We start from the raw sequence: 26822 nt of genomic DNA, 5'->3' as shown, positions 1-26822 counted from the left end.
TCGAATGCCGTTCTTCCTGACTCCAAGCTTAGAGCTTGGCTGAGCCAACTAGCTTCCTCCTAGGCAAGTTTGAAAAGTAGCTAAAGGATGAAAGGATGCAAATCACTAAAATCTATGCACACATTCACAGAGTTCTCATGATGACAATGATAGCCAATACTTATAGCTAAGTTATGATCTTTAAGATTACAAAACACTTTATGTAATCAGATTGGATCCTCACAACCACCTTGTGAGGTTAGCGATAATATTATTCCCATATACAGATAAGGGAACTGAGGCTGAGAGAGGTTAAGTGACTTCTCTGGGATCACATAGCTAGCTAGTAATGTCTGAGGCAGGATTCAAATTCAAATATTCCTGACTCCAATTACAACACTCTATCTGCTATACCACTTAGCTGCCTAACTGGTAATTTCCATAAAGAGATGTCCCAAAAGTCTTAGTGCCATTTTAAGCTAAGACTTTTGGGACACACCACAAAACAACAGTTCATATTTATATGGTATTTTACATTTGACAAAGTCTTTTACATATTTTATCTCATTTAATCCTTACAGCAACCCTGTAAGAGAGTGAACTATTATTTTCCTCACTTTCTAGGAGAAAAGACAAAGGTATATAGTGGTTAAGTAAAATTCCCACAGTCATACCAATAAGTGGTAGATCCAAGTCATTTGACTCATAAGTACAGTGTGCTTCTCACTTCACTACCCTCCCTTAGTCAAAGGCTTATGATTCCATTCATCAAATAGTTGATTATCAAGAAGACTGACTTCCATAGAAGTCTCTTTGTGTGTGATTCCTCTCTGCCTGTTGTCATTTCACGTTGACGCCCTTAAGTCTAGGTAGTCTTAGGAGATTATGAAATTTTAACAACTTGCTTTTGTTATTTTAAATATGCAGATGACCACTCCAGAGTCATTTTGCAGCCTGTCGAGGATGATCCTTCTTCTGATTATATCAATGCCAACTATATCGATGTAAGTGTTCGTGTTGTGTTTATTTCAACTTTGTTGACTTCTATTATGAATCTTTTTTTGCATGTTCTACCTAAAAATTGATTGCTAGCTTTTAAAAAATAAAGAACAAACTGTACACTTTTCCTTGTTCTACGTCCTAGTACTCACTGACGTTGTTGTGCTTTCTTTCACACCTGACTTTGGTTTGGGCTGTAGATTTGGCTGTACAGGGATGTAAGTACCACTATATGTAAATAACAGCACCCTATTTAAATATTGACTTTATCTACTCTTAATTACAGTTCTTACTAATGCCTATTACTAGTTGATCTCTGCATGCTTCACCCAATTAACATCATATGATAAAATATATATCTGTTCTTTCTTTTTTGTCTGTGACTTCTGTTCCTTGTGTAAGAAAAGATAGTTTAGCCCCTTCCCCTTCCTGGCTATTTCTAGTGGGGGGAAAAAAGGTAAAAATGTTTCACCTTTGCAATTCATCAAGTATTTGAGTTTTATTTCTTGATGGTTTTTGTTTCTAGCTTTTTTTTTCTACCCCTTTCCCCAAACTCTATGTGAGAAGCTGGATGGTATGATGTGTAGTAGTAATGCTGAAACTTCATGTTTCACATTCTATTTGCCGCTTTACAAAATGGGTGGGGAAATTAGTTTATGGAGTGTGGTGGTGGTTGTTGAAAAAGTATTATTTCTGACAATCAAATTATTAAGTTAAACTTAGATCAGATGTTCAAAATGTATTTAAACCATACAGACCAATTAGGTGTGGCATAGATTTCCTTATTGTCTTTTAGTTTTACAGAATGATAGTTATAAGTGAGTATACATGCAAATAACCGTTTTTAAAAATTATAGCTAAGTTATAAAAAGAAATGAAAAGTTAATTATTGCAATCTGTTTGTAAAGATGATAGGATTATAAACATAAATTACATTCAAAAACTGTGGGATAATTTGATAATCTTTTGAAATGAATATGTTTGCCCAGTTTACACACTATACATATATATGCGTGATTTTATTTATATATGTATATAATACATTTGAAAGTAAATATCACAACTGAAGTTGAGCATGCTGATTTCAGTAACCATGAAAGAGATATTTGAAAAAATTCCTTAGTTAGAGTTATGTTTATACTTCCTTTGTCAAATATGATAATTTACTTGTATGAACTGAAACTTCTTTAGTTTATTACAATTATTACTACCTATTGCTAAATAATAGGATGATTTTCATATAGTGGGTGTGAATTACACATTTACATTTCTTTTAAGTGTTCCAGTCTTACCCAAAATTGTAACATAACTACAACCCCCATCATGGTACATTTAGCTAACAAAAGATTTTTCTTCACAATAAATTATTTTTTTAAAACCCAATTAATCAATGTTTTAGTATCTTTTCCCTATTTAGAATTTTAATCCCAGGTCCATATTTTGTCATAACTTATGTACTGGAACCTTATTATAATACCATTTTCTATAGTTTCCCATAATAATGTGTTATAAGTGGGGGCAGCTAGGTGGTGCAGTGGATAAAGCACCGGCCCTGGATTCAGGAGTTCCTGAGTTCAAATCTGGCCTCAGACACTTGACACTTACTCGCTGTGTGACCATGGACAATTCACTTAACCCCCATTGCCCCGCAAAAAATAAAATAAATAAAATAATGTGTTATAAGTGAGATGTGTCATAATGAGAGCGTTCTGGTACTTTGAATTTAGAATTCCTCTTAGATGAAAGCCCAATTGGTACCAAATACTGAACTGGACAGTAGAATTCCAATGATCACCTTACATATTTATTATGTTTTCCTTTTTATTGATCTATTGTAAATAAAATAAGTCCATTTGCAATGGGTAGAATTATGGTGATAAGATTGCTCTGGACAAAAAGCTTTTTAAAATTAAAGTATTGATTGTTTCTTCTTAAATATTTTATATTGAGGTCCATTAAATTTTGGAGACCAGAGACCTTCCCAAAGAGTTTCAGTGTAGACATAGCCTTTGTCAGTTTACACAAGCTGATCAGTTACGCTGAGCTACCGACACCCAGACATAAAATAGTTATACTCTCCATTGTGATATTAGCCTTTAATCAGGCCTCTGTGCTTCAAACATAACAAATTCAAACCTTACCACCACCACACTTAGTGATGATTAAATTAATTTTGAATTTGTCTTCAAGGATTTGTCCAATGTCAGAACAGTTAGAAAACTATCTTTTAACACTGCAATATGTTTTTTTTTTTTTTGGTTTGGTTTTTTGGTTTTTTTGAAAAATCAGATGTTTCACCTGAGAATGTGTGTATACACATTTAAAAAAAAAAGGTATTTGTTCTGGTTGAGGGTTGTTTGTTTAAAAAACCTTCCATATGTGTGCATGTTTATAATTGTGTGTGTGTGTGTAAAGTAAGCTAATAAACATGCACAAATACAGTTGGTATAATCATGATCACATTTCTAGAAAATGGTTGTTTCAAAATATATCAAGATGTTAATTCTATGCACACATGCATTGTCCAGCTCTAACATTGAAATGTTCAATTATTATTTTATGGTTCTAATATGTCTTTGTCCATTTGTAATTCACCGTGATGTATTTTGGGCTAATAAAATAAGAACCGAGATCTTTGTACACCATTATCGTTGGATGTGTGACCACAGACCAATGGGAAGGCATAAAACTCTTTAATGGAATATAAAGTCCACAGTAAAATGACTATTTTAATGAAACAAAATGAAGTGTATTGGGGTCATAAAACAGCATACAGTGACTACTTTATGTTATTCTAATCAGATGTTTATATTTGCTTTTCAGATAAAATATATCTGTAGTTTGAAAGGTGAACCATAAAAAGTTCACTACTCATTTCTGGGCATTTTATTATTTAACCTTACTTAATAAAGGGTTTTCTATACTTTCTTATGCCTTCATTCTTTTATTTTTGGTAACATTACACAATGATAACCTCTTTGTTTTGCTATTTTAGGGCTACCAGAGGCCAAGCCACTACATTGCGACCCAAGGTAAATTAAAACCCTTATGGCTTTAACTATAATAGAACAGTAAGATAATAAAGAGAATCACCAAATTTCCAGTGTAACACACAGAGCAACACCTGTCCTTTATTCTTTTGTACAGCTGCAGAGTGATATCCTCTGTCTGTGTGGAACCAATATAAGTGAAAGCTTGTGTTAGTTTATTAGAGCTGGGGGTTCCTGAGAACCTTGCCATATTGATGGTGTGGTCCTTAGTGTTCTGGCATAACAGAGCATTTAGCCAAGAAATTCAGTGGAAAAGAATCACTGATCACCTTAGTGAAGGGGAACTAAAATTGGCCCCATCCCAAATAAGGTGACCGCCTACTTAAAGCACAGTTTGTCTGTGGGGAATTTTATTGGTCCAAGACCAATAACATTATAGTAAGATATTAAACTTTCTTCTTGCCATTTCTAGATAAGGCAAGACTGGAGACAGACAGAGGTCCTAAGGGAGCTTTGACAACCTGTATTTCTTGTAGAGAGGAAGGAAAAGATCAGGGAAATCTTACTACTGCAGCACACCAAAAAAAAAAAAAAAGAGTAAAAATGTCTGGGGTGGAGGCAGGGAGGAGTGTAAATTTTCTATTCAACTTGATCACTGACTATCTAAAGGGGAGGGGGGAGACTGCACATCTGTCTTATGGAAAATAGAAGCAGGTGGCTCTAATCTAATATTTACTGCTTTGTCAGAGGTCATATCCTAACTATTGCCACATATCTCCAGGAGTAATTTAGTTTAATTGTGCATCATTTTAAAGTTGGAAAGGTCGGCAGTGATGAACAGCATTCAAGTTTTACTCTTTTAAGTGCACTACATCACAGCAACGTGTTTGCAGGGAGTGAACATTTATCAGCAAGAGAGCATCTTCATTAGCCCCCAAATGGGCATTGTTTGTGAATAATGGGCATTTATTCAATTAGCATTATGGGTTTTTTTGTTCATTGTCAGTGGAAAGTATACATTTTTCATGATGATTTGAAAATGCATGGACCTAACAGAAACAATAAAAGTACTAAAGGAAATAATAATGTCTATGACTTTTTAAAGAACTGGCAGATAAACAATGGTATGTTCTGTTGCAGTTTTTTTAATACTTTATGTTGACCCAAAGTGAACTTAAATGCCATCTCCTGACGATTTGTTGTATGTAGCTGATTGCTTTTGATATGGTGTTTTTCTGCCTTTTTTTTTCATATCTGTATTCTTCATTAACTACAAAAATACTGAATGCTCATATTATTTCAGAGCCTGGACTCTTACAATAACTTTCTTCTTTTTTTTTTTTTTTTTTTTTAGTGAGGCAATTGGGGTTAAGTGACTTGCCCAGGGTCACACAACTAGTAAGTGTTAAGTGTCAGAGACCGGATTTGAACTCAGGTACTCCTGACTCCAGGGCTGGTGCTTTATCCACTGCGCCACCTACCGCCCCTTACAATAACTTTCTAATTCAGATATCCGCCTTATTTCAATCCTGCCTTGGTAGGTCTGCCCATGTGGCCCCACCCCAACTCTGTAAATTTGAATGGCTCCCTATTACTTTTATCATCAAATATAAACTCCTCCATTTGGGATTTAAAACACTTCACAACTGGTACCTTCCCCCATTTCCAAACTTTTAACACATTACTCCCTTCTTTGTACTCTGTATACTAAACATACTGGTCACATAGGTTGCTCCTTCTTCCATGTCTGGGCCTTTGTACTGACTGTCCCCCATACCTAAAATGTTCTCTCTGCTAATCTCTGCCTCTTAGAATACTTGTCTTCCTTCAATCAGCTCAAACACCACTTCCTCCAGTATTTTTTTCCTAGTTTCCTAAGGTCCTTGTGCCATCTCCTCTAACTCTGCCTTCCCTCAAACTGTGTTTATCTTGTATGTGCCATTTTAAGTTTATGCTCTTTTGCCCATTAGAATGTAAGCTCCTGGGGCAGCTAGGTGGCGCAGTGGATAAAGCACCGGCCCTGGATTCAGGAGTACCTGAGTTCAAATCCAGCCTCAGACACTTGACACTTACTAGCTATGTGACCCTGGGCAAGTCACAAAACCCCCATTGCCTTACCAAAAAAAAAAAAAAAAAAAAAAAAAGAATGTAAGCTCCTTGAGAGGAGAGACTGCTTTTTCTTATTATTCCCAACAACTTAGCATAGTGACTGACACAAAGTAAGGGCTTAATAAATGCTTTTGGTTGATTGATTACTTTCTTTTGTAGGTCCAGTCCATGAGACAGTTTATGATTTCTGGAGGATGATCTGGCAAGAGCAGTCGGCCTGCATTGTAATGGTTACAAATTTAGTTGAAGTTGGCCGAGTAAGCAATTTTTTTTTAATTCCCTAACAATTTAATACTTAATACATAGCATATTGTTCTTATAGTTTAGTGGAGATACATAAATAAGTAACATGTATAAGAACATAAAAAGAATACAGACCAAGTACTTTATGAAGATCAAAGGGAGAAAGACTTCATGAAGCAGGTCACCTTTCATTTGGACTTTAAAGCATTTTAGCAGACAAAGTATGTAAAAAGACATGGAACTGTATAAGTAAAGGCAGAAAGACAGAAAGCACAGAGGGGATGTCCAGGGGAGGATGTTATATGGAGTTATATGTTATATGGTCATTAGTTATACAGAGTAGATTAGTGTTAAAGGAGGCTGAAGTATTAGGGAGTAGAGAGCCTCCAATGCCCAGAATAGGTGTTCAGATATTATTCAGTAGGTGAGTGGGAGCCATTAAAAGACTTTGAGCTTTCATTCCAGATCTGTAGAATTGCCTGATGAAGTTAGTCTGGTATGAAGGATGGTTTGCAGGGGTGACAGGATGGCCTACAAAAAGGATGACCTGTAAGTCATAGGAGGCTATTGTAATATTTCATGAACTTGGTAATAAGGTCCTTTATAGGTATAATGTTAGTAGCTAGAATAAAGATCATTGAAAGAGATGTTGGTGAGTTAGAGTTTGCATAAGAAACATGAGGAAGAAGGAAAAGTCAAAGATAAGATTGCAAATATGAGAGACTAGGGTAATGATGATGCTATAATCTTAAACAGTTTTCAGAGACAAGTTTAGGGACAAAGATAATAAGCTTTGTTTTGGCTCTGTTGAGTGTGAGGTTTCAGAGGGACCTCCAGCTTGGAAATGTAGGTCTGGAAATATCAATCTGGGAGTCATGTGTTTAGATGTAATGGTCGGAATATAGAAGTTGATAAGATAGCCAAGTAACAGAATGATTAGGGAAAGGAGAAAAGGATAGAACACAGATGCTCGGGGCCACTTAACTCTGGAAGTGGGGGAGAGGTAGGAAAGGCATCAAAGAAGAGTGAAAAGGAACACTTAGAGAGATGGAGATGAAATGCAAGAATGTGGCATCTCTAAAGCTGAAGAAGCAAGGTATAGTCAGTGTTAGATGCTCCAGAGAAGCTGAGGTGGATGAAGACTGAAAGGTGGTCATTGGGTTTTTCAACATAGAAGCCAATGATGAATTTTGAAATAGAACATGAGAAGTAGGGATATATGCCAGATCCATATTATGTCAGTTGACATTTTATTAAAAAATAAAAACAGAAAAGCTATTTATAATAGAGAGTTTTGCTATTATGTTCTGTAAATAGTAGGCAATGCTTTTAAAAATCATTACTTCTACTTCATATTAAAAAGCCAGTGTCCGGGGGTGGCTAGGTGGCGCACTGGATAAAGCATTGGCCCTGGATTCAGGAGGACCTGAGTTAAAATTCAGCCTCACACACCTGACACTTACTAGCTGTGTGACCTTGGGCAAGTCACTTAATCCTTATTGCCCTGCACAAAAAAAAAAAAAAAAAGCCAATGGCCAAGACATTTCTTTTTGACTTCTGAGCATTTCATAGGATGTTTTTCAATAATCTAATGTCATCCCATTGCTTTACCAAGTCTGCCAGTCTTATATACAAATGGCATCATCATCTCATTGCTGTTGTAAGATGATGACACTGATTTCAGATGACTTGTTGGTTTCTACTTAGTCATCTTTGATTGAAACTTGATAAGAAGTAGAACCTCAGATCATAAGATCTAGGTTCCTAAATGTATTCAAGCATCTCATTTGATATAAACTACCCTTAGAGTCTTCACCTTTACATTCTTTAACGTATTATCTCAATTTGCCATTTAGGTTAAGTGTTATAAGTACTGGCCTGATGATACTGAAGTTTATGGTGACTTCAAAGTAACTTGTGTAGAAATGGAACCACTTGCTGAATATGTGGTTAGGACATTCACCCTGGAAAGGGTAAGTATCTTAAAATCTAATTATCACTGTAATAAAACAGCTGTAATAGTTGACCAGCGTTTATAAAACATTTACTATGTATCAGATGTGTACTAAGTGCTGAGAGTAAAAAGAAAGGCAAAAAACCAAAACAAAACAAAACAATAACAATCCCTGCTCTAGGAGCTCACAGTTAATGTTTTTGTATTTAAAATGGTAGCAAGGGGTAGCTAGGTGGCACAGTGGATAAAACACTGGCCCTGGATTCAGGAGGATGTGAGTTCAAATGCAGCCTCAGATACTTAACACTTACTAGCTGTGTGACACCTGAGCAAGTCACTTAACCCTCATTGCCCCGCAAAAAAAAAAAAAAAATGGTAGCAAAAAGTGATTTGCTTTGAAATCACTGCTATTCCCTTTAAAAAAAAATTTCCATATACAAGCAAAAAGTGTTGATAGTTCCATGCTGTTAACATATTATGAATAGCAAGTTTCTCCTTGCTAAGGAGATCATTGTGTTCAAATTTAAGTAGATCATCTGTGTAGCCAGATAGCTTCCAGTTGAGAAATAGAAATGTGTATTCCATGAGGGAAAAATTATTTCCTTCTAATTCAGGTGAACCCCCCCCCACAAGAACACATTCCTCAAGAGTTAACCATGGGGGCAGCTAGGTGGTACAGTGGATAAAGCACCGGCCCTGGATTCAGGAGGACCTGAGTTCAAATCTGGCCTCAGACACTTGACACTTACTAGCTGTGTGACCTTGGGCAAGTCATTTAACCCTCATTGTCCCTCAAATAAAAAAGAAAAAGAAAAAAAAGAGTTAACTATAAACTATCCTTCATTCACAAAATTATTCAGAAAAAAACTCATTAAGCACATTTTATGTATAGAGCATTGTTCTAGGCCCTGAGAAAGATAGAAATTATATAAGACACAGTCTTTGTGCTCTTAGAATTTGTAATATAGGAGGCAGTAATTCTGTTCTGCCATTCGTGATACCAGAAGGGGGACTCAAACTCCAGAAGCAAGTTAGAAGAAGTATTGGACTTGATCCCAAAAAGTAAAACTAGGAGCACCAGGAGAAAGTTTCAATAAGCAAAAGTTAATTCACTTACCCTTCCCACCCCCCAAAACAAATTTCAGTAAGAACCAAAATCTTATTTACGATTAGAGCTGTCCAGAAGCATAACAGGTTGCCATTAATTGGAGGTCTTCAAAGAAAGCATCCTGCTTGACACTGAAGGAGAATTTCAAACAAAATATCCTGTTTTGTCAGAGATTTGGGGGGAAAGGATTTCTGCTCTAGTAGAGGTTGGATTACATTGCCTCTAAGGCCCCTTCCAATTCAATGACCCTAAAAAAATAAGAAATGAGAGTAGAAGAGCCAGAGGGAATAGAAAGTTTGTCCCTTTAAATAGCCCTCACTGCCAAGTGAGATAAATAGGACTGCTTGTGGCTATGAGAGGCAAGCATAGTAGGTACAGTGCCTCAGATGCTGGCGTAAGACATCCTGTTGAGGGTATGACTCTACATTAATATTTGGGATTCAACTCAAACTTTGGAATAAAACTCACTTTAATCAATTGGGGATTGGTGAATAGGATAGTTTTACTTAATTATAAAAATAATAAATGAATGGGGAAGTGTCAAAATCTGGCTGTTCAGAATGAGAATATCCAGCACATGGCAAAATACCATTATGTGAAATTAAAGGACCCAAGAGGAATCTGGGGATTAAAAATCTGAACTTTATGAAATGACAAAATCCAAACTCAAATCGCATAGATTAATTTTAAAACAATTTGTTTTTACATGAATTTTAGTAGTGTGATTATTAAGGAATGTTGAGAATACCCAGGAGTCAGGATTCTTCTAATAACTGATTTTGTCTGTGTCATCAATCGTTAGGACCTCTCAAGTCATTCTATTTCTTTTCTTTAACAGTTCTAGTAGATAGTCTAGAGAAGAGAAGGACTGCTCTTAGAGTCAGGATACCCTGGGTTCGAGTGTGGCTTCTGACACATATTAGCTATGTGACAATGGAAGAGACATTTAACTTCCCAAGTAACACTGCAAGCAACATTCTAAAGTGTAGCTAATTTGCTAATAATCTTTGGATGGAAGGGAATTCCTTACTCCAAAGAAATCAGAAGTATGAACTAAAAAGCAAAACCAAACAAAATATAGCTTTTTCTAAAATGATTGATGAGGGCAAGGGCTAAAAGTTACGTGATTCGTCTAGAAAAAGATTTTTGCATCATCTGTGAATTTTGATGACTTTTCTTACTAGTTAGTTGCCTTGCAAAATAGAATGCTATTGTTCTAGCTATTAATCCTCAACTTCTGGTTAATTAGCACACCATTATGTTCATTAATACACACCTGTACCAAGTAATACTATGTTACTGCACAATGCTATACAATTGGGTGTCTGGGGAGGAGCCAAGATGGCAGAGAAAAGGCAGTAAGCTCTCAGAACTCATGACAATGGTATACAAATGGGATATACAGAAATGAAATGGAACTTGTTCATGGTACAAATACATATGACAATAGTATAGAATTTAAAAGGTAGCTATTTCTTTTCCTAGTGGAACCATTGTCTTACTCCAATATGCTTTAAAATAAAACCAAATTTAAAAAAATCTTTTATCCATCCTTCAAAATACTCATACTCACACCCACAAACATGCACAGAATTTGGTTTTCACAGTGGGGAGTTATAAGTAATAAGGAAACATTAATCATGGACTTTTTGTTAGTGTTCAGCACCTCACTAACTATTTTTAAGGAAAATCATAGTTAAGGAAGTACATTTTTTTTGGTTGGACAATGAGGGTCAAGTGACCTGCCCAGGGCCACACAGCCAGCAAGTTTCAAGTGTCCAAGGTCAGATCTGAACCCAGGTCCTCCTGACCCCAGGGCTGGTGCTCCATCCACTGCACCACCCAGCTGCCCAAGGAAGTACATTTTAAAGAAAAATCTGAAAGAGGAAATGTTTTTTCAAGTTGGAGAGATATGTGACCAAGCATAGCAAAGGAAGCAAGAGAATTTTTAAGATGTGCTAGATAATGGGATAGAACAAAATGGAAGCATGTTTATGGAGAGCATGATAAAAGTAAACACCAACTGAACCGAAAAGCCAGAAATTTTAAAAGTATTTAAAATCTCCTTTAATCCTATGACACTCCTACTCAGAGACATTCAGTGACTCCCCATTGTATATAGAATAAAGGTCTGTCTAACTCCACTGAACCTATCTAGAACTATGTACCACTATTTCTTTATAGAGAACCTCTCTTCTAGTCAAACTGCTGTCATGAACATATTATCTACTTTCTTAGCTTCATGCCCTTCTCCCTAACTGCAATATCTTCTGCCCCCCTCTTCATGTATCTAAACCCTACCCAAACTCTGAGGATAAATCAATCCTACTTTATCCAGGAAACCTCCCCATGTAACACCATCCAAAGTGATTTCTCTCTTCTGGAAATTCACACCACTCAATGTCTCTATTTTTACTTTTCAATTAGTCGTGTACTACCTCATGACATCTCATGTTATGGTGCTGTATTGTTATTTGATGTTTCATCTGTGTTTGCCTTTCTTTTCCATTTAAACTGTAAGCTTCTTAAAGGGGATGGTCATACCATTAGGAGATGCTAGAGTAGGAAATAAAATTCAGGTCTTCTGACTCCAAGTTCTGTGCTTTTTCCACTGAACCATTGCTAATCCCCAGCAAGGACAGATGGATGGGACTAATTCAATGAATTTAGAAAACAGTTTAAAGCACTTCTTATGTCTAAGGCACTGGACTAGATGATAGAACAGAGCAATGCACTCTGCTACAACTACTTTGGTTTCTGGCAATTAAGTTCAACAGATATATGTAACATAAGTGCCTACTCTGTGCAAAGCACTGTACTAAGTCCTGAAGAAATACAAAGATAATTGAGAAAAGCTTTTATCCTCTTGGAGCTTAACCTCTGCTGCTCAAGGAGGCAAAATAGGATTAGATGATTACATAGATAAAGAACTGCAAAGTACTTAAAAGGCTGTCTAGTTAAGCCTTCTCATTTTTGAGATCAGAAAATGGAGGCTCAGGAAAGTTAGGTGACTTGCATAGGGTCAAACAAATAGTAAGTGTGAAATTTGAGGTGGGCCCTAAGAAGTAGGTAAGGATGGGAAGGGAGCCTACTCTTGACTGAGCATAAACAAAGGTAAAAGAGTCAGAAAGTACATAAAAGGACCAGAAAACACTGCCAGATGATGTGTCCATTCTTGCATAAACATTTACTCTCTAAGGGCTATCTTTCAATGTTAAGAGTCCCCTCTAAAATGTTACTTAAAAATAAATATAGAAATATTCTATCCAGTATCTTTTATTTTATTCAATTTTGAAATGAGTGGTGGTATTGTGAATCATTTCCCAGCAAACAAATTTCTTTTGCTTTTTTAAAAATTAAATTAATTAATTAATTAAAATCCATTTGGATTGAAGAGTGGGATTAGAGAGACAATGGGGCATGGTGGAAATACTAGAATTCAAATGAAGAGGTTTAGGTGTAAATCAGAGCTTTGACATTTACTAACTGAAAGTCCCTTTCCTTTTTAAAGTCTTAGTCTCCTCATCTATATAAGAATAATACCATTACTGCCTACCTTACAAGATTGTTGTGAGGAAAGTGCTTTGGAAATGTTACACTGCAGTATACATAGATGTGAGTTAGAGATTTTTTAAAAATCACAAGTATATTTTCATTGCTGTAGGAAATACCAATGCAGATCTGCAACTGCTGTCCACCTTTTAGTCTGAGAAAGTTGCCTAGAGCCCTGAAAGGGTTAAGTGATTTTTCTTGGGAACACATCACCATTTTGTGTTAGAGGCAAGAATGCTGGGAATTTTCTGACTCCAAGGCCAATGCTCCAATCCCTATATCATGTTGCCTCTCCAGATTGTAATTTTTCATGAAAACATGTAATTTTTTTTATAAAAAGGGCGATTTTTAATAATTTACAAGGAAGAAAATTCAATAAGGGAGATTAGAGTAAGAAATATCTGCGTAAGAAATAAAAGAGATTGTTGGTGACTTTTTGTATTAAAGAAATGTGCTTGTTCCCAGAAACTTCTTTCTGAAACCATCTCAATGTTTTGTATTTCCCTTCTCCCTAAAAAAGGAAGACTACTTTTAATAGAAATACCAAGCACATGCTGTATTTTGACTCTAAATGCACGTGAATTTGGAACACATAAAGCAAAAATCTCTGATAGAAGGATTTTATTGCTACTAATGTTAAAGAGGATGAAAAATAAAAATAAAAGTGCTGGGGTGTGCTTCTCTAAAATGAGAAACACACACATTTTTACCTGTACAGTGGCTTCAGTTTCATCTCCTACATAGCCTGTGGATAAGAGTGTGCCCTTGGGACCTGCAAAAGAAAATGATTAAAGGTATACTGGCAGAGAGACTATCCAAGACAGATAAATCATAAGTTTCGATGGTAACTATAGAAAAAAATATGAACTTTTGCCTTCTTCTTCCTAAAAGGCATATGTGCTTAGTAAAAGGGGAAAATACTTTAACATGAAGATCTAGAATTGGTGTTCATTATTATGGTCAGGGTGTATGTTATAGCTGTACAGCCAGAGAGAGGAGAAAGATATTTGTGCTTACATTGTTATGCCATGTGTATACTTATTAAAACAATATTTTATCAGTTCTTTTTAATTTTTAAAATTATCTTTTCCATTAGCAAGAATTTGTTTTATCTCCACCTCTCCCCCTCCTCCACTAGGAAAAAAAAAAGGAAAAAATATACTTTTAGCAATAAACATTAGTTCCACACATATCTTAGACCCTATCGTATGCCAAATATTATGCTGTACACCAAGTGGTAAATAGTTATGAATAAAATATTGCCCCCATTCTCAAGGAGCCTGAGGGCTAGTATTATTCACTTGCTTCTCCAATAATCTCTGTCCCAATGTCCCCATCTAGTCATCCTTCTAACTCCAGATGTACCTAACAAATCTTCTCCAACCATTTAAACTTAAAATTTAATGTTAGGTTGCATCCCCATCACATTTGACTCCTATACTATTTTCTGGTCTTGGCAATAAGGGAGTGTTTGAAGCAATGAAAGTAGAAACTCTTCCAAATGATACAGATCAAAAATTTAAAAAGGTGAGAGGGAAGAATCTTCCTGATTTGGGAACATCAGGAAATTGGCTTTCCTTTGCTGAAGATATGCATGTTTCTATTACTCTGTATGACAAAGTTTATTGTTAATTAGATACCAGATGGGATCTTGCATTCACTGAAAACTTTTAAAGCCTCAATCAGAAACAGAAGTGACAAACAGAGCAATGATTTCTGAATAATAATTATCAGGTCCTTTACTTTGCTTCTTGATAATCTGGCTTCTAAGCCTCCTCACACATGCCTCACCTAATGGTAGAGTTGACTCTGAAGCATGATTTCATCACAAATAACTTCCAGAGTACTGCTAGAGACTAAGCTTCAGGCAGCTCAGCAAACTGACCACAAACTCAAATCATACTCTCCCTCCACCCCCACTAAGGGAAAACACCTAGTAATATCTGACCTCCATGGTCACACTATGATGAGGGGCTTTTTTCTTCTCTCCATCTCCTAGCATGATGGAGTGAATGAAGACTCGTATCAAAGGCTGAAAAGCAGCTTCATCTGAGCAAGAGTTTGATGCTGTCCTCAGAGCTGTTGACCACAGCTATTCCTTTTCTCCCCATGGGGCCAAGGTGCTTTACCTACCTACTATACCAAGGCATGCTTGAGAGATCAGAATAATATATCAGATGAATCATATTCAAAATTGAGCTTACTGATGAGTGCCACATTTGTAGCCCAGCCTACATTAGAAAACCTTAGAGAAATAAAATTGGCAAGATGGCTTATAAGCAAGAAACTTTAAACTCCAAGCCCATTTTTCCCAGCAAATCTGAAACAATTTGACTTAGTGTGAATTTCCAAATGACCAATATTCCTTTGACCATTACATTGTGGCTCCATTGCTTAGTATCCTATGATTAATATTGTTAAGGTTATTAGTACATATTAGCACAGTGCTTGACACTTGTGTTTATTAAAGATAGAGTATTTAATAAATGCTTGTGGACTGGTTAAAGCAATGCCTTTTACTTATTAAAGCATAAGAATCTGTCATAAAGACAAGGCCTTTATGAGAACAATTATATTTGGGTTGCTGTCACTGTTCACTGGTGTTCCATTGTAACAAGGGAGATTCAGATTTTTCATGTAACAGCTGCGTACATATAATGGTGTTCGATGGTATATATTTAGATTTCTGGAATTTAGCTAGAAAGGCAATATTATAGGAATATGTATGAAATATGAAAACATAAATATTTTTAAAGATCACTCTCAGAGAGTTGTGTCTCAGAAGTGTTACCCATGTTGCATATTAGTGTTATATGTGCCTAATCAGAATGTTAATGTACAATACTAAGTATTAATTTTTAAATGTATTCTCAACTGTTCTCTGAGCAAGCAGTTGTAATTGAGCTCTTATAAATAGTTCACAGTAGGGTTGGAGTTTAGCAGAATATAATATTTTTGACACAAATGTTAATTTTTAAAAATAGATTCTGTGGTTCATCTGTGTTCTGCAAGCTGTGCAGCTATTTTGCCACCACCGTCTCAACAGGCTGCTTTAGCAAATGAGAACAGAAAATAGGGAGCCATGTGTACAGAAAAGATTGCATTAAATTAGCCCCATGTAAGGAAGGTTTAGAATATGAGCTCTTTTGCAAAACATAATGCAGGAGGAGAGTGGAAGATTACAAGCAGTTTCAGCTCACCAAATAGGGAAGAGCTGCAGAATCTTCAGAAAGATTGTCCAGCCAAGCCAGATCATCCTAAGAGCATTAATAGATGAAACTGGAAGGAGAAAAATAAATAATATTGGAACAGATGTATTCATATGTCTATAGCAAATAATTTTCTTCAGTGATAATGGAGCTTAGCAGCTCAAGATAAACTTTATGAGGAAAAGGAAATGGCACTAAAGATGAAGGTGGCATCTAATTCAAAAAGTACACAGAGGAGAAATTCATATTGGGAAAACACAAGTTTTTAGAGCACTGAAGGATCATTTTTCCTGATAACTGAAAATGGAGAACAGTTAGTTAGTCAGGGGAAGATTGGCAATATCATTTTGTAAAAAGGAATCAAAGTCATCTATAACTAACAACCTATATGCCAACTTCTTCATTTCTCTAAAATCTTCACCCCGTCTTGAAATATAAGAGAATAAAAGTCAGGCTTTTGCAGCAGATTTACATCTTTAGGCACGCAGCTGACTGCTCAGCTCTGGGTATTCTCTCCGGTTCTCCCCCATGGAATGCTCCTTCTCAACTACTGACCTCTTTGGTTTCTTTTAAATTCTACCTAAATTCCCAACTTTTACAGGAAGCCTTCTCTAAACCTTCTTAATTCTAGTGCCTTCCATCATTAATTATTTCCTATATATCATTCATATATACATGTACACACATATATATATATATATATATACACATATATATCTTGCTGTGTATGTATCTTGCTGTGTATGTATTTGTTTGCGTATTGTCTCTTCCAGTAGATTGTAATCTCCATGATGGCAGGCCCTGTCTTTTGCCTCTTTGTATCCCGGGTGCTTAGCATAGGTCTGGCGTACAGCAGCTACTTAATAAATGTTTTCTGTTTATTAAATGGTGTGAAGAGTGTTAGGTTCTACTAAGTTTATTATTTGTGGGTTAAGGACGGGGAAAGTATTTAACTCAGAAAACAAAAGAGCAAAATCCAACCATAAAGATTCTCCACCAGTAAGGTATAAAATTAAACAAGATTTCTTAAATGATGCATCTCCAGGTATAATTCCTTCTGTATGGAGCAAACTTCCTCAGTTTACCCAAATAACTCGAGGAGACCACCAAGTCAAGCAGAGACAGATTTATTACATCCTCATGAGGACGGGCAAAACCCAATTACACATTGAAGTCTTGCAAAGATATGCCCAATCCTCTAGGCTTTTATAGTAATCTTGAAAAGGACTGTCCCGACGTACACCTAGGGTGGATGAGCTCACAATCTAACATCCAATCCTGTCTCACCCAGGGTGCGTATGGAGACATGCATATGTGTTCCAGGGACAAGGGGGAAAAGGGGACGGGGAACAAGGTCAAACCAAAGGAAAAGGAAACAGGGGAGTGAGAGTCATATGTTTCACATCTCACAGTTCCCACTGACTCCCCTCTCCAGGCCCCTGTCTCTAAAGATAAGGATGACAAGGTTAAAATTTATCTTCGGCTATGTTGGGAAGAAAAGAATAATCCATTGTTGGGACCCCAGGGCCAAGGGGATTCTGCTCTGAGAAAAAGAGACAATGTTACTTAACATCTGGTCTCAACTCAATGGCTGCATCCTGTGCTGAGCCCCATCCTTTCTTCTTGAGTCCCGAGTATTGAATTGGTGGGCAAACTCCCTGACCCACTGACTGGGGTTCTGACACATGATGGATTGAAGACAAAATTAACATGTAGCTGACAAGTGGGGAGACTGAGCAGAATTAAAAATACTGTTAATTGGCAATAAAACTTAAAGGAGACAGTGAGAATTTTGACAAGCAATAAACTTCTAAACAAACTATACTGGGGCAGGGCTGGGTACCTTCCAGACCCCATGGTCAGAGTTTAATCTGACTCAAATCCATAATCATATCATACACTTCCAATAGTAATTTTATTACTAATACCTGTTAAGACATTAAAAAGAAGATATATGCTCACCAGGCTTACATTCAAATCCATGGAGGACACTCTCTTCAGAGTCCACATGAAAGAGGGATCCCCTTTTGATGCTGAAATTCTCTGGATGTTCCTGTTTGGAGTTGATATTGTGTTAATTGCATCAAATTCCAGAATACTTTTTGACTCAAGATCCCAGACTACCCTCCAAAAAAAAAAATCAACCCAAAAGTCTAAATAGGAGACATGAAATGGATGAAGAATGATTTGCAGAAATCTCAGTTCAGAAAACATGATCCCTAGCCATCCTTTTCAGTACTGGATGTACCATACCAGCATTACCAGGCATAGCTCTGACATATTGGACCAGAAGAATAAGGATTTGGCTTACTCTTTGCTCCCTTTTGTTACTGTCTGACTTCCTACCACCAACATCATTCAGCAACCTCTTCTCTTTTGGCTTTCACTTTATCTAGACATATCACCCTATCCAGAATGTGTGACAATTTAGTGATCCCAGATCATTCTCTCTCCTTTTTCAAGGACTTCATTAACCCAGCCCATAGTCTTGTTCTCCAAATGTCCTTACACTAGGACACTTCAACATATATACATATTGATGTTACTTCAAGTATCCAAGGAACCCAGTTCATCAGTCTTGCAAACTCTTATGACTTTACTTGGACTCTAACACAGCCACAGAAAAGGGGAGGTTATATATACCCTTGATCCCACTACCGCCTACATCCTCAATCAAGAATTCTAATCCTCTATCAGACCATAACCTCCTGTTATTCCATTCATCTCATTCCTCCAAAATTTATTCTTATTTCATAGTCTCTCTGCCCTTCATTACTCTCCTAGGACATCACTCCACCCCACCTTTCAACTTTCCTCCTTTCAATTCTTTACTCTATATTGAACCAATTCAACATTTTACTGATCTCTAATCTCAAACACTTTGTCTTCTTGTCCTGTGACCAATTATGCCTTGACGAACACCAACCTTGGATTGCCTCCACCATTCATCTTCTCTACTCTACTCACTTGATGCTGCTGCTGAAGAGTACTAGAGGAATAAAGAAATCAAGCAATGAGCATCTACAGTATTTAGTACTTACTGTGTGCAATGCTATGTCCTAGAAATGCAAAGAAAAAAAAAATAAGTCACTGTCCTGAAGGAGCTCACTTCTGTGGGGAGGGGGTGGGTGAAGGACAACCACATGTACACTCATAGATATGCTTAGAATAGATCTTAAGTGAATATAAGCCAATTTCAGGGGACACTAGAAACTGAAAGGATTAAGAAAGGCTTTGTGTAAGGGGGAAGGGCATTTAAATTGAGTTTTGGGTGAAATAGGGGATTTTAAGAGGCAGAAATAAAAAGAGAATGCTATCTAAGTGTGAGGAGGGCCAGGGGCTCTGAAGCAGAAATGAAATTTCACATGTTAGGAACAAGAAGGCCTTTTTGGATGGATCATAGAATGTGTAAAGTAGGAAAATGTGTAATAAGTTGGAGCCCTGTTATAAAGGGCTTTAAATTCCAAAGAGAGGGGTTTGAACTTAATCCAGCTACTAGGTTTATTAGAAATCGATGTTTGTTATATATTCTCAACTGGACCTTTATTTAAGCATGCAAAGTCTTTAATTCTTCCCAGATTGATTCTATGATGCTACCAATAGTGGTGTTTCAGACCCTTGAGGTCCAAATATCATCACTCAGTTAAAAATACTCTCTCTAAAGTTCACAGGCAAGATTCAGCAACCTTTTCTGAGTACTCATCCTGAATTCTCTTTCCTTTTTCTGTTTTCTTGACACATTTTTCTCTTGGTTCTGCCATCTTTTATTTATTCTTACTCTCTCTTTTTTTTTTTTTTGGAACATCTCAGTTAAAATATAAGCTCTTTAAGAGTATGAATTGTTTCATTCATTGCATTTGTAATCCTAGTGCCTAGCACAGTATTTGACACATAGTAGACATTTATTAAATACTTTTTAGTTGATTGATCATCCACAGCCCATCCCTTAACTATGGGTAAACTCTAAGGGCTTTGCCCTGGACCTGCTTAATTATCATCTCTATACCTTCCCCTGTGTTCACCTGATCAAACCATAGATTCAATTATCATCTCTCTGCAGATAACTTCCAGATAACTATATCCAGCTACTGAGTTCATTTCACCTATGCAGCACTTCCAACCAAATGTCCCATAAACATAACTCAACATGTCCAAAACAGAATTCATTATTGTTTCACCTATACTCACCCTTCCTAATTTCCCTTTTTTTTTGGTCTATGGTACTACCATCCTTTCAGACACTCAGGTTTGCAACCTCAGTGTAACCCTTTAATTCATTTGTCTTCATTCAAATCAGTTCCAAGCCTTGACAATTCTATTCCATAACACTCTCCTCACCCCTTTGCCCCTTAGAATATCAAGTTTCCTAGTTTTTGTCTCTATGTGTATTTATATAGGATGTAAATTTCTGGATAGTAGGGACTTTTTCATTTTTTTTATAGCTGTATCCCTAGCATCTAGTGTATATTATAGTAAACATTTAATAATAAGGACTTAATGATTGCCTAGACTATGACACAAAGTTATTATAAGGACAAACTATTGATTATTTGCATCTAGGACATGTACTCTTTGTGAACAGTGTACTAGACTCCTAATTGAATAGGTTGAAGAGAGTGAATAAACTATTCCTGGGGAAATGTACAGCATATTTAAAGTAGTATCATGTCTCACAAACCCATTTTTTCCAGCTCCAATATTTTCCTGGTAATGATACGTTGCTGTCAATCATAGTATGTCATGAGCTATAAACAATAAAAATTGCAAGTGACCCAAAGGGAAACGGAAAGATATGTGGTGGTGATAAGTAGACTAAAGCATATTGACAACAAAGGCTTATGTGCCATAGTGGGTAGAGGATATCATGCAAAATAATAGATATGAAAAGGCTATTGATGTTATAAGATCAAGGGATAATAGTTGAATATATGTGCTGAATTGGATTCCATGGAATTTTTGGATTTAGAAGGTCTTTAGCATATTAGGCAATTTCCTTGATGACAATGTGCGGAGACAGAACAGGATGAGTACACATGGTTCATGACCTTTGAACTGAGCTTTAAAAGGAAGCCAGGAAGTATATTCCAGGCATGAGGAACACAAAGCAAAAGCATAGATATGGGAGATAGTATTGTATGTAAAGAATAGCGAAACATTCGGTATAGCTGTATGACAAATAGAATCTAATTGTTCTTCCACAGCTCTTATTATATTTGGGGTTTTTTTTTGTTTGTCTGCAGGGCAATGAGGGTTAAGTGACTTGCCCAGGGTCACACAGCTAGTAAGTGTCAGGTGTCTGAGACTGGATTTGAACTCAGGTCCTCCTGAATCCAGGGCTGATGCTTTATCTACTGTGCCACCTAGCTGCCCCCCAGCTCTTATTATATTTGAAGACAGTTGTCATACCTTTCCTGAGTTTCATCTCCTCCAGTCTAAACATCCTCATTTTTTTCAATTGATTCCCTTGGCATGGACTCAAGGTCCTTCCCCATCCTTATTCTCTGCCTCTAGACACTGTCTAGCTTATCAGTGTCCATAAACTGTGTCACTCACAATCAACACAAAAGTCCAGATGTCCTCTCACTAGGACAGAGGACAGAAGAGACCTAGAACTAGAAGTTTGCATTGGGGTCTTTTGGCTGAATCATGAAAGTCCAAATCCATTTTCAGTCACTCACTACCTATGTGACTTTGGGCAAGTCACTTAACCTCTGTGTCTCAGTTTCCTCAACTGTGAAATGGGAATCATAATACCTTGTACCTCACAGGGTTGTTGTAAAGATAAAAATGAGATATCTAAAGTGTTTAGCACACAACCTAGTACATCATAGGTATTTAATAAATGCTTGTTTCTTTCCTTCCTCCCAATCACTAAAATCCCCAGATCTATTTTAGATAAACTGCCTAATCAAGCCTCCTTCCATCCTGTATTTATAAAGTTAATTTTTTTTAACCCAAGTTTATTTCATCACCTTTTATTCAGAGGTGTTCTAGCCCAGAAGAGTCAAACTTGCTGCCTTCCCAATTGTCATTGGAACCAGATTAATAATTGGGAAATGTTTAACAAAATAAATAAAAGTACAGTACTACAAAGATAATGTTGGTTTGTGCTTTTCTACGTCAATATATAGCCCACAGGGATCCATTTCTATTTGAGTGTGATTTTTTTAAAAAAATTTTTTATCAACACAAGAAATAATTTTCTTACATTTCTATTTGAGATTGATGCCATTGACACAGCTTGCCATGCTCTCTTTGGGTCCTGAATTTTTCATCCAGTATTTTGGTTATTTGTCACAGCTTTGTGTTTCATTTGGAAATTTGCTGCCCACACTACTAACCTATACATTTATCCAAGTCAACAAACCAATCAATGAACAAGTATAAATTTACAATCTAGCACCTATTCTTGATCAAGCTATGGTGATACCTAGGTGGCTCATTGGATAAGAGCACTGGACATGGAGTCAGGAAGACCTGAGTTAAAATCCCACATCAGCTTATTAGTTGAGTGGCACTAGTAACATCTCAGCCTCATATACTCATCTGTAAAGTGGGGATAAAATAGCACCTACCTTCCAGGGTTGTAGTGAAGATCAAATTAAATAGGGACAGCTAGGTGGTGCAGCAGATAAAGCACTGGACCTGGATTCAGGTGGACCTGAGTTCAAATTCAACCTCAGACACTTGACACTTACCAGCTGTGTGACCTTGGGCAAGTCACTTAACCCTCATTGCCCTGCAAAAAACAAAAACAAAAGATCAAATGAAATATCACATAAAGCACTTTACAACACTTCAAGCACTTTAGAAATACTAGATAACTGTTTCCTTTTCTAGATGTTGACTAACTATCTCTTTAATATTCTAAAGTCAAAGTCAAGCTCAATACTCATTGCTTGGGGGAAAGGGTGGTGTTCTCTTCCCAACAAAGTGTGGATGATTCTATGCTCCCTGTGCTAATTTTTTTTTTTTTTTTGGTGAGGCAATTGGGGTTAAGTGACTTGCCCAGGGTCACATAGCTACTAAGTGTTAAGAGTCTGAGGCTGGCTTTGAATTCAGGTCCTCCTGACTCCAGGGTCAGTGCTCTATCCACTGCACCACCTAGCTGCCCCTCCCTGTGCTAATTTTGACCATAACAATTAACACCAAGAAAACAGTAGGTAGGCTAGGGAAGCATTAGGTTTTCCCAATTATTTTTTATAATGATTTTTTATAAGGCCATTTAAATTAAGGAGCTAATTAGATAGGTGCATGCGCTTGACACAAATATATCTGCAAACTATCTAGTTACAGCATGATACTGCTAGTGGTAGTCCTCACACATATATTTAGCACTTTTTTAAGTTCACAAAAAGTTATCCCATAAAGAATCCTCTGCAGGTAGACAGAGCAAGTATTATGCCCATTTTGCCTTTGAGTAAACTGAAGCTCAGAGAGGTTAAATGACTATTCCAGAGTCATTTGACTAATTACATGTTATGACCAAACCTCATATTCATGTTCTCTTAGAAAGTGCTGCCTCCTCCAATCTATTGCAGGGGTGGGGGTGGGTTTTGAGAATTAGGCCATGGCAGATCATCATGGCCATTATATTTTTCTTTTTTTCTAGTAAAAAATATCCTTTGTTGGTAAAATGGCATGTATTTTTGTCAGTTTTTATTGGATCTAGTATGTTAGATTGCATTTTGAAGTGGCATAGTTTTATGTTTAAAGCCTTCCTTTTTGTCTTTTCACAGAGAGGATACAATGAAATCCGTGAAGTTAAACAGTTTCATTTTACGGGCTGGCCAGATCATGGTGTGCCATACCATGCCACAGGCCTGTTGTCATTTATACGTCGGGTCAAGGTATCTAACCCACCCAGTGCTGGGCCCATTGTGGTCCACTGCAGGTATGTGTAAGGAACAAATGGTCTAGCAGCTTAATGAGTGAACTTTGTGTATTTGTTAATTAGATTTCTTTAAAAGGTCTCAGAGATGAGGTTAAAGAATACTGACTTGAAGCTTAGCCATGCTTGAGAATACATAGAATACATAGACAATAAATATGTGAATGTTTTCATCCCAGGGTGTGAACATGTTGTTCACAGAGAAGCCAATAGAAACTGTCTTTCAGTAGCAACATCTGTGTTGTTCTCCTGTGAGTTTTGCAAATCCCATGCTAGATGAAATGGTTTGTTGTAATAGAGTTTTTTTCCCCAAATCTAGTAAATCCCCAGTACAACCTAGGCTCTTAAAACTCAATATGAGACACACAGAGTTCTAAATAGGCACAGATTTCAGGAATTTTCACAACAGAGCAACTATTTAAAAAAATGCATCAGAGGAACCAGAAAACAGAATCAATGAGTTACAACCAATTATTACCAGAGTAATGTGCACATTATGTTCAGACTTTTTTCTGATTAGAAATTTAGCTTAAAACAAACATTAAGGGCCACTGAGCACATATCACATGGCCTTATTTTGAGAGATGTCACCAGAAAATAAACCCAGATTCTCCAGATCTTTTTCCACATGCCACAAGCTACTCTGGGGAACTTTTTGGTGGTATCTGTTTTCTCTTCTTATATATTCAATCTAATAAGAAGTAAGACTACAAAAAGGAAAGCAAAGTAAAAGCTGGAAATAAAACAGTTCTAATTCAGGGAGGTCAGATACTATGTACCACTTTAAAAGATTACAAGTCAAATAACCCCTAAAGAAATCTGATGAACTCTCCAATTAGGTCTCTTGTCTCAAACCCTGGGAAAGGATTAAAGATGGTAAGGGAAGCCTAAGAATGGCAGGGAAGAAAAGGAAAGAGTTGTCAAGAGAACTCTTATGAGAGCAGGAAGGCTCTGTTGCTTGAATTTCTAAAATAATGCTCTCTCAATCCAAGCATCAGTGGAATAATCTTAATAGACAAAGCTAAGAATTCAGAGCATGAGATAAAACAGCTCTTCAATGGAGGGATCTGTTGACTTGTCACAAAAGTTTCACATCTTAGGATTTCCATGATCAAGGGGATGCTCTGAGATTCTCAGTTAAGTTTCTATTTTCAGAGGTATCATTTTCCACTTTCAAGTCCAACTTTAGAAAAAGTTGAATTACAAGAAATGGGATTGACAAAGTGAATTTAAGTAAAGGGACTTCTCTTTTTCTCCAGCAGCTTCTGTTATAAAACTGGAGAAGCATTACCCCTGTGGGTGAGGGAAAAAATCTATCAATACACACTTAGTCATGCCTTTTGGGAAATTAAGTCGCCATCTAACAATGACCTCTTTTCCTTCTCTGTGGCACTTTTCATTCTTCTTCCACCCTCAGCTCTCCCACAGAACCTTCTAATTCCATCAGTTTACCCAGGCCTAGGGGTTATTCACATCTTTAAGCTCTAAGAACTTGGCCCTTTGGTTTGTTTTCTTATTTACAGTGGTTCCAGCATATAAAAGAGGGAAACAATATTGTCAATTTGTCACTAAGTGCCATTACCCAAATTGAAATTTTCCTTACTTTTGAAGGTTTGGATTATTTAAAAAATATAAATGTGTTTATCACTTTTTTTTTTCCTTAGAGTGCAAAATGAGTTCCCTCGAAATAAAAGAGACCTGCTGATGATATAAAATGTCCTGTTTTCTTGTGTAAAATTTGACAGTAATCCTTAATTCTGCTTACAACCAAATCCTAGCAATTAGATCCTTTCTTGTCTATCCCTTACTTTGCACAGAATGAGGTATTTTTACTATGTATGTAATGGAAAATTAATATATACTCTGTATGAGTTGTCATGGCTATTTGTTATTTTGTTTCTACTTCAAATTCAAGGGGTTTGATTTAATTTGTTAGCCCTTCATGATTTTACTCATTTATAACATAGTTATTTCCAGAGTTATGACCCAGGAACTGATTAGAAAATGAAAGATCAAGTCAATTGCCCCGTTGTTTTGTCTGAATTAATCTAAATATATCCATTCAGTGCTTAATTCATTTGATTGAATTGTGTCACTGAATTGAATGAATCATCCCATTGTTTTGGCATCAGACAAAGAATCCTCCCCATTATTAAGAGGAATAGGAATAGTAGGAGTTTTTTTTTCTCTTTCTTTGTGTTTCTTGTTGGATTTTTTATTTGTTTGGTAGGGGAAGAGAGGAAGAATCAAGTATATACACAGTGGAATCATTTAAGAATGCTAGTGTCAGGAAAGGATTAAGTCACACTTTTTCTTGATGTAGTTGTAATTCACATAGCATCATTTCATCTGTGGTTTGTCTAAATACATGAAATAATGACATAATGGATTTTGATGAGATTTTCCATAGTTAGCAATTCAACTTATTAAACCATACCAGATGGTATTTTGGGGATATATATGAGTTGTGTATACAGTGTTCTGTACTTTTAATTAAATTTGTATCTTGTGACACCATGATTTACAGAGATAGATGAATTTCAAAAAGAAACAGAATTTTGGTAAACTATAATGATCATGCCTGTGGATATGAAAGAGGCTTTGGATGATCACCAGAGAAAGCTATACTTATTACATGATCTTTTTTTAGTGCTGGTGCTGGACGAACTGGTTGTTATATAGTGATTGACATCATGCTGGACATGGCTGAAAGAGAAGGTGTGGTAGACATTTACAACTGTGTCAAAGCCCTCCGTTCACGTCGCATCAACATGGTTCAAACAGAGGT

At 36.5% G+C, this 26822-nt stretch overlaps 1 protein-coding gene across 11 annotated transcripts in view; it reads left to right on the top strand.

Moving 5' to 3' along the window:
- PTPRK (protein tyrosine phosphatase receptor type K) overlaps window positions 1-26822 on the top strand; it is a 756597-nt gene that overhangs the window by 710361 nt on the left and 19414 nt on the right. For 6 of the 11 annotated variants that reach the window (XM_044001287.1, XM_044001293.1, XM_044001292.1 and 3 more), the window contains 7 exons: window positions 907-983; window positions 1179-1196; window positions 3974-4010; window positions 6237-6334; window positions 8177-8293; window positions 23883-24037; window positions 26685-26820. In XM_044001287.1, coding sequence (XP_043857222.1) covers window positions 907-983; window positions 1179-1196; window positions 3974-4010; window positions 6237-6334; window positions 8177-8293; window positions 23883-24037; window positions 26685-26820 — 638 coding nt within the window. The remainder of the gene's footprint in view (window positions 1-906; window positions 984-1178; window positions 1197-3973; window positions 4011-6236; window positions 6335-8176; window positions 8294-23882; window positions 24038-26684; window positions 26821-26822) is intronic. The other 5 variants (XM_044001295.1, XM_044001294.1, XM_044001296.1 and 2 more) reach the window with 1 other exon arrangement.

Source organism: Dromiciops gliroides, chromosome 4 (assembly GCF_019393635.1).
Source record: "Dromiciops gliroides isolate mDroGli1 chromosome 4, mDroGli1.pri, whole genome shotgun sequence".
Lineage (NCBI taxonomy): Eukaryota > Metazoa > Chordata > Mammalia > Microbiotheria > Microbiotheriidae > Dromiciops > Dromiciops gliroides.
The sequence above is the reverse complement of the archived record's forward strand: the minus strand, read 5'-3'. Positions and strand labels throughout refer to the sequence as shown.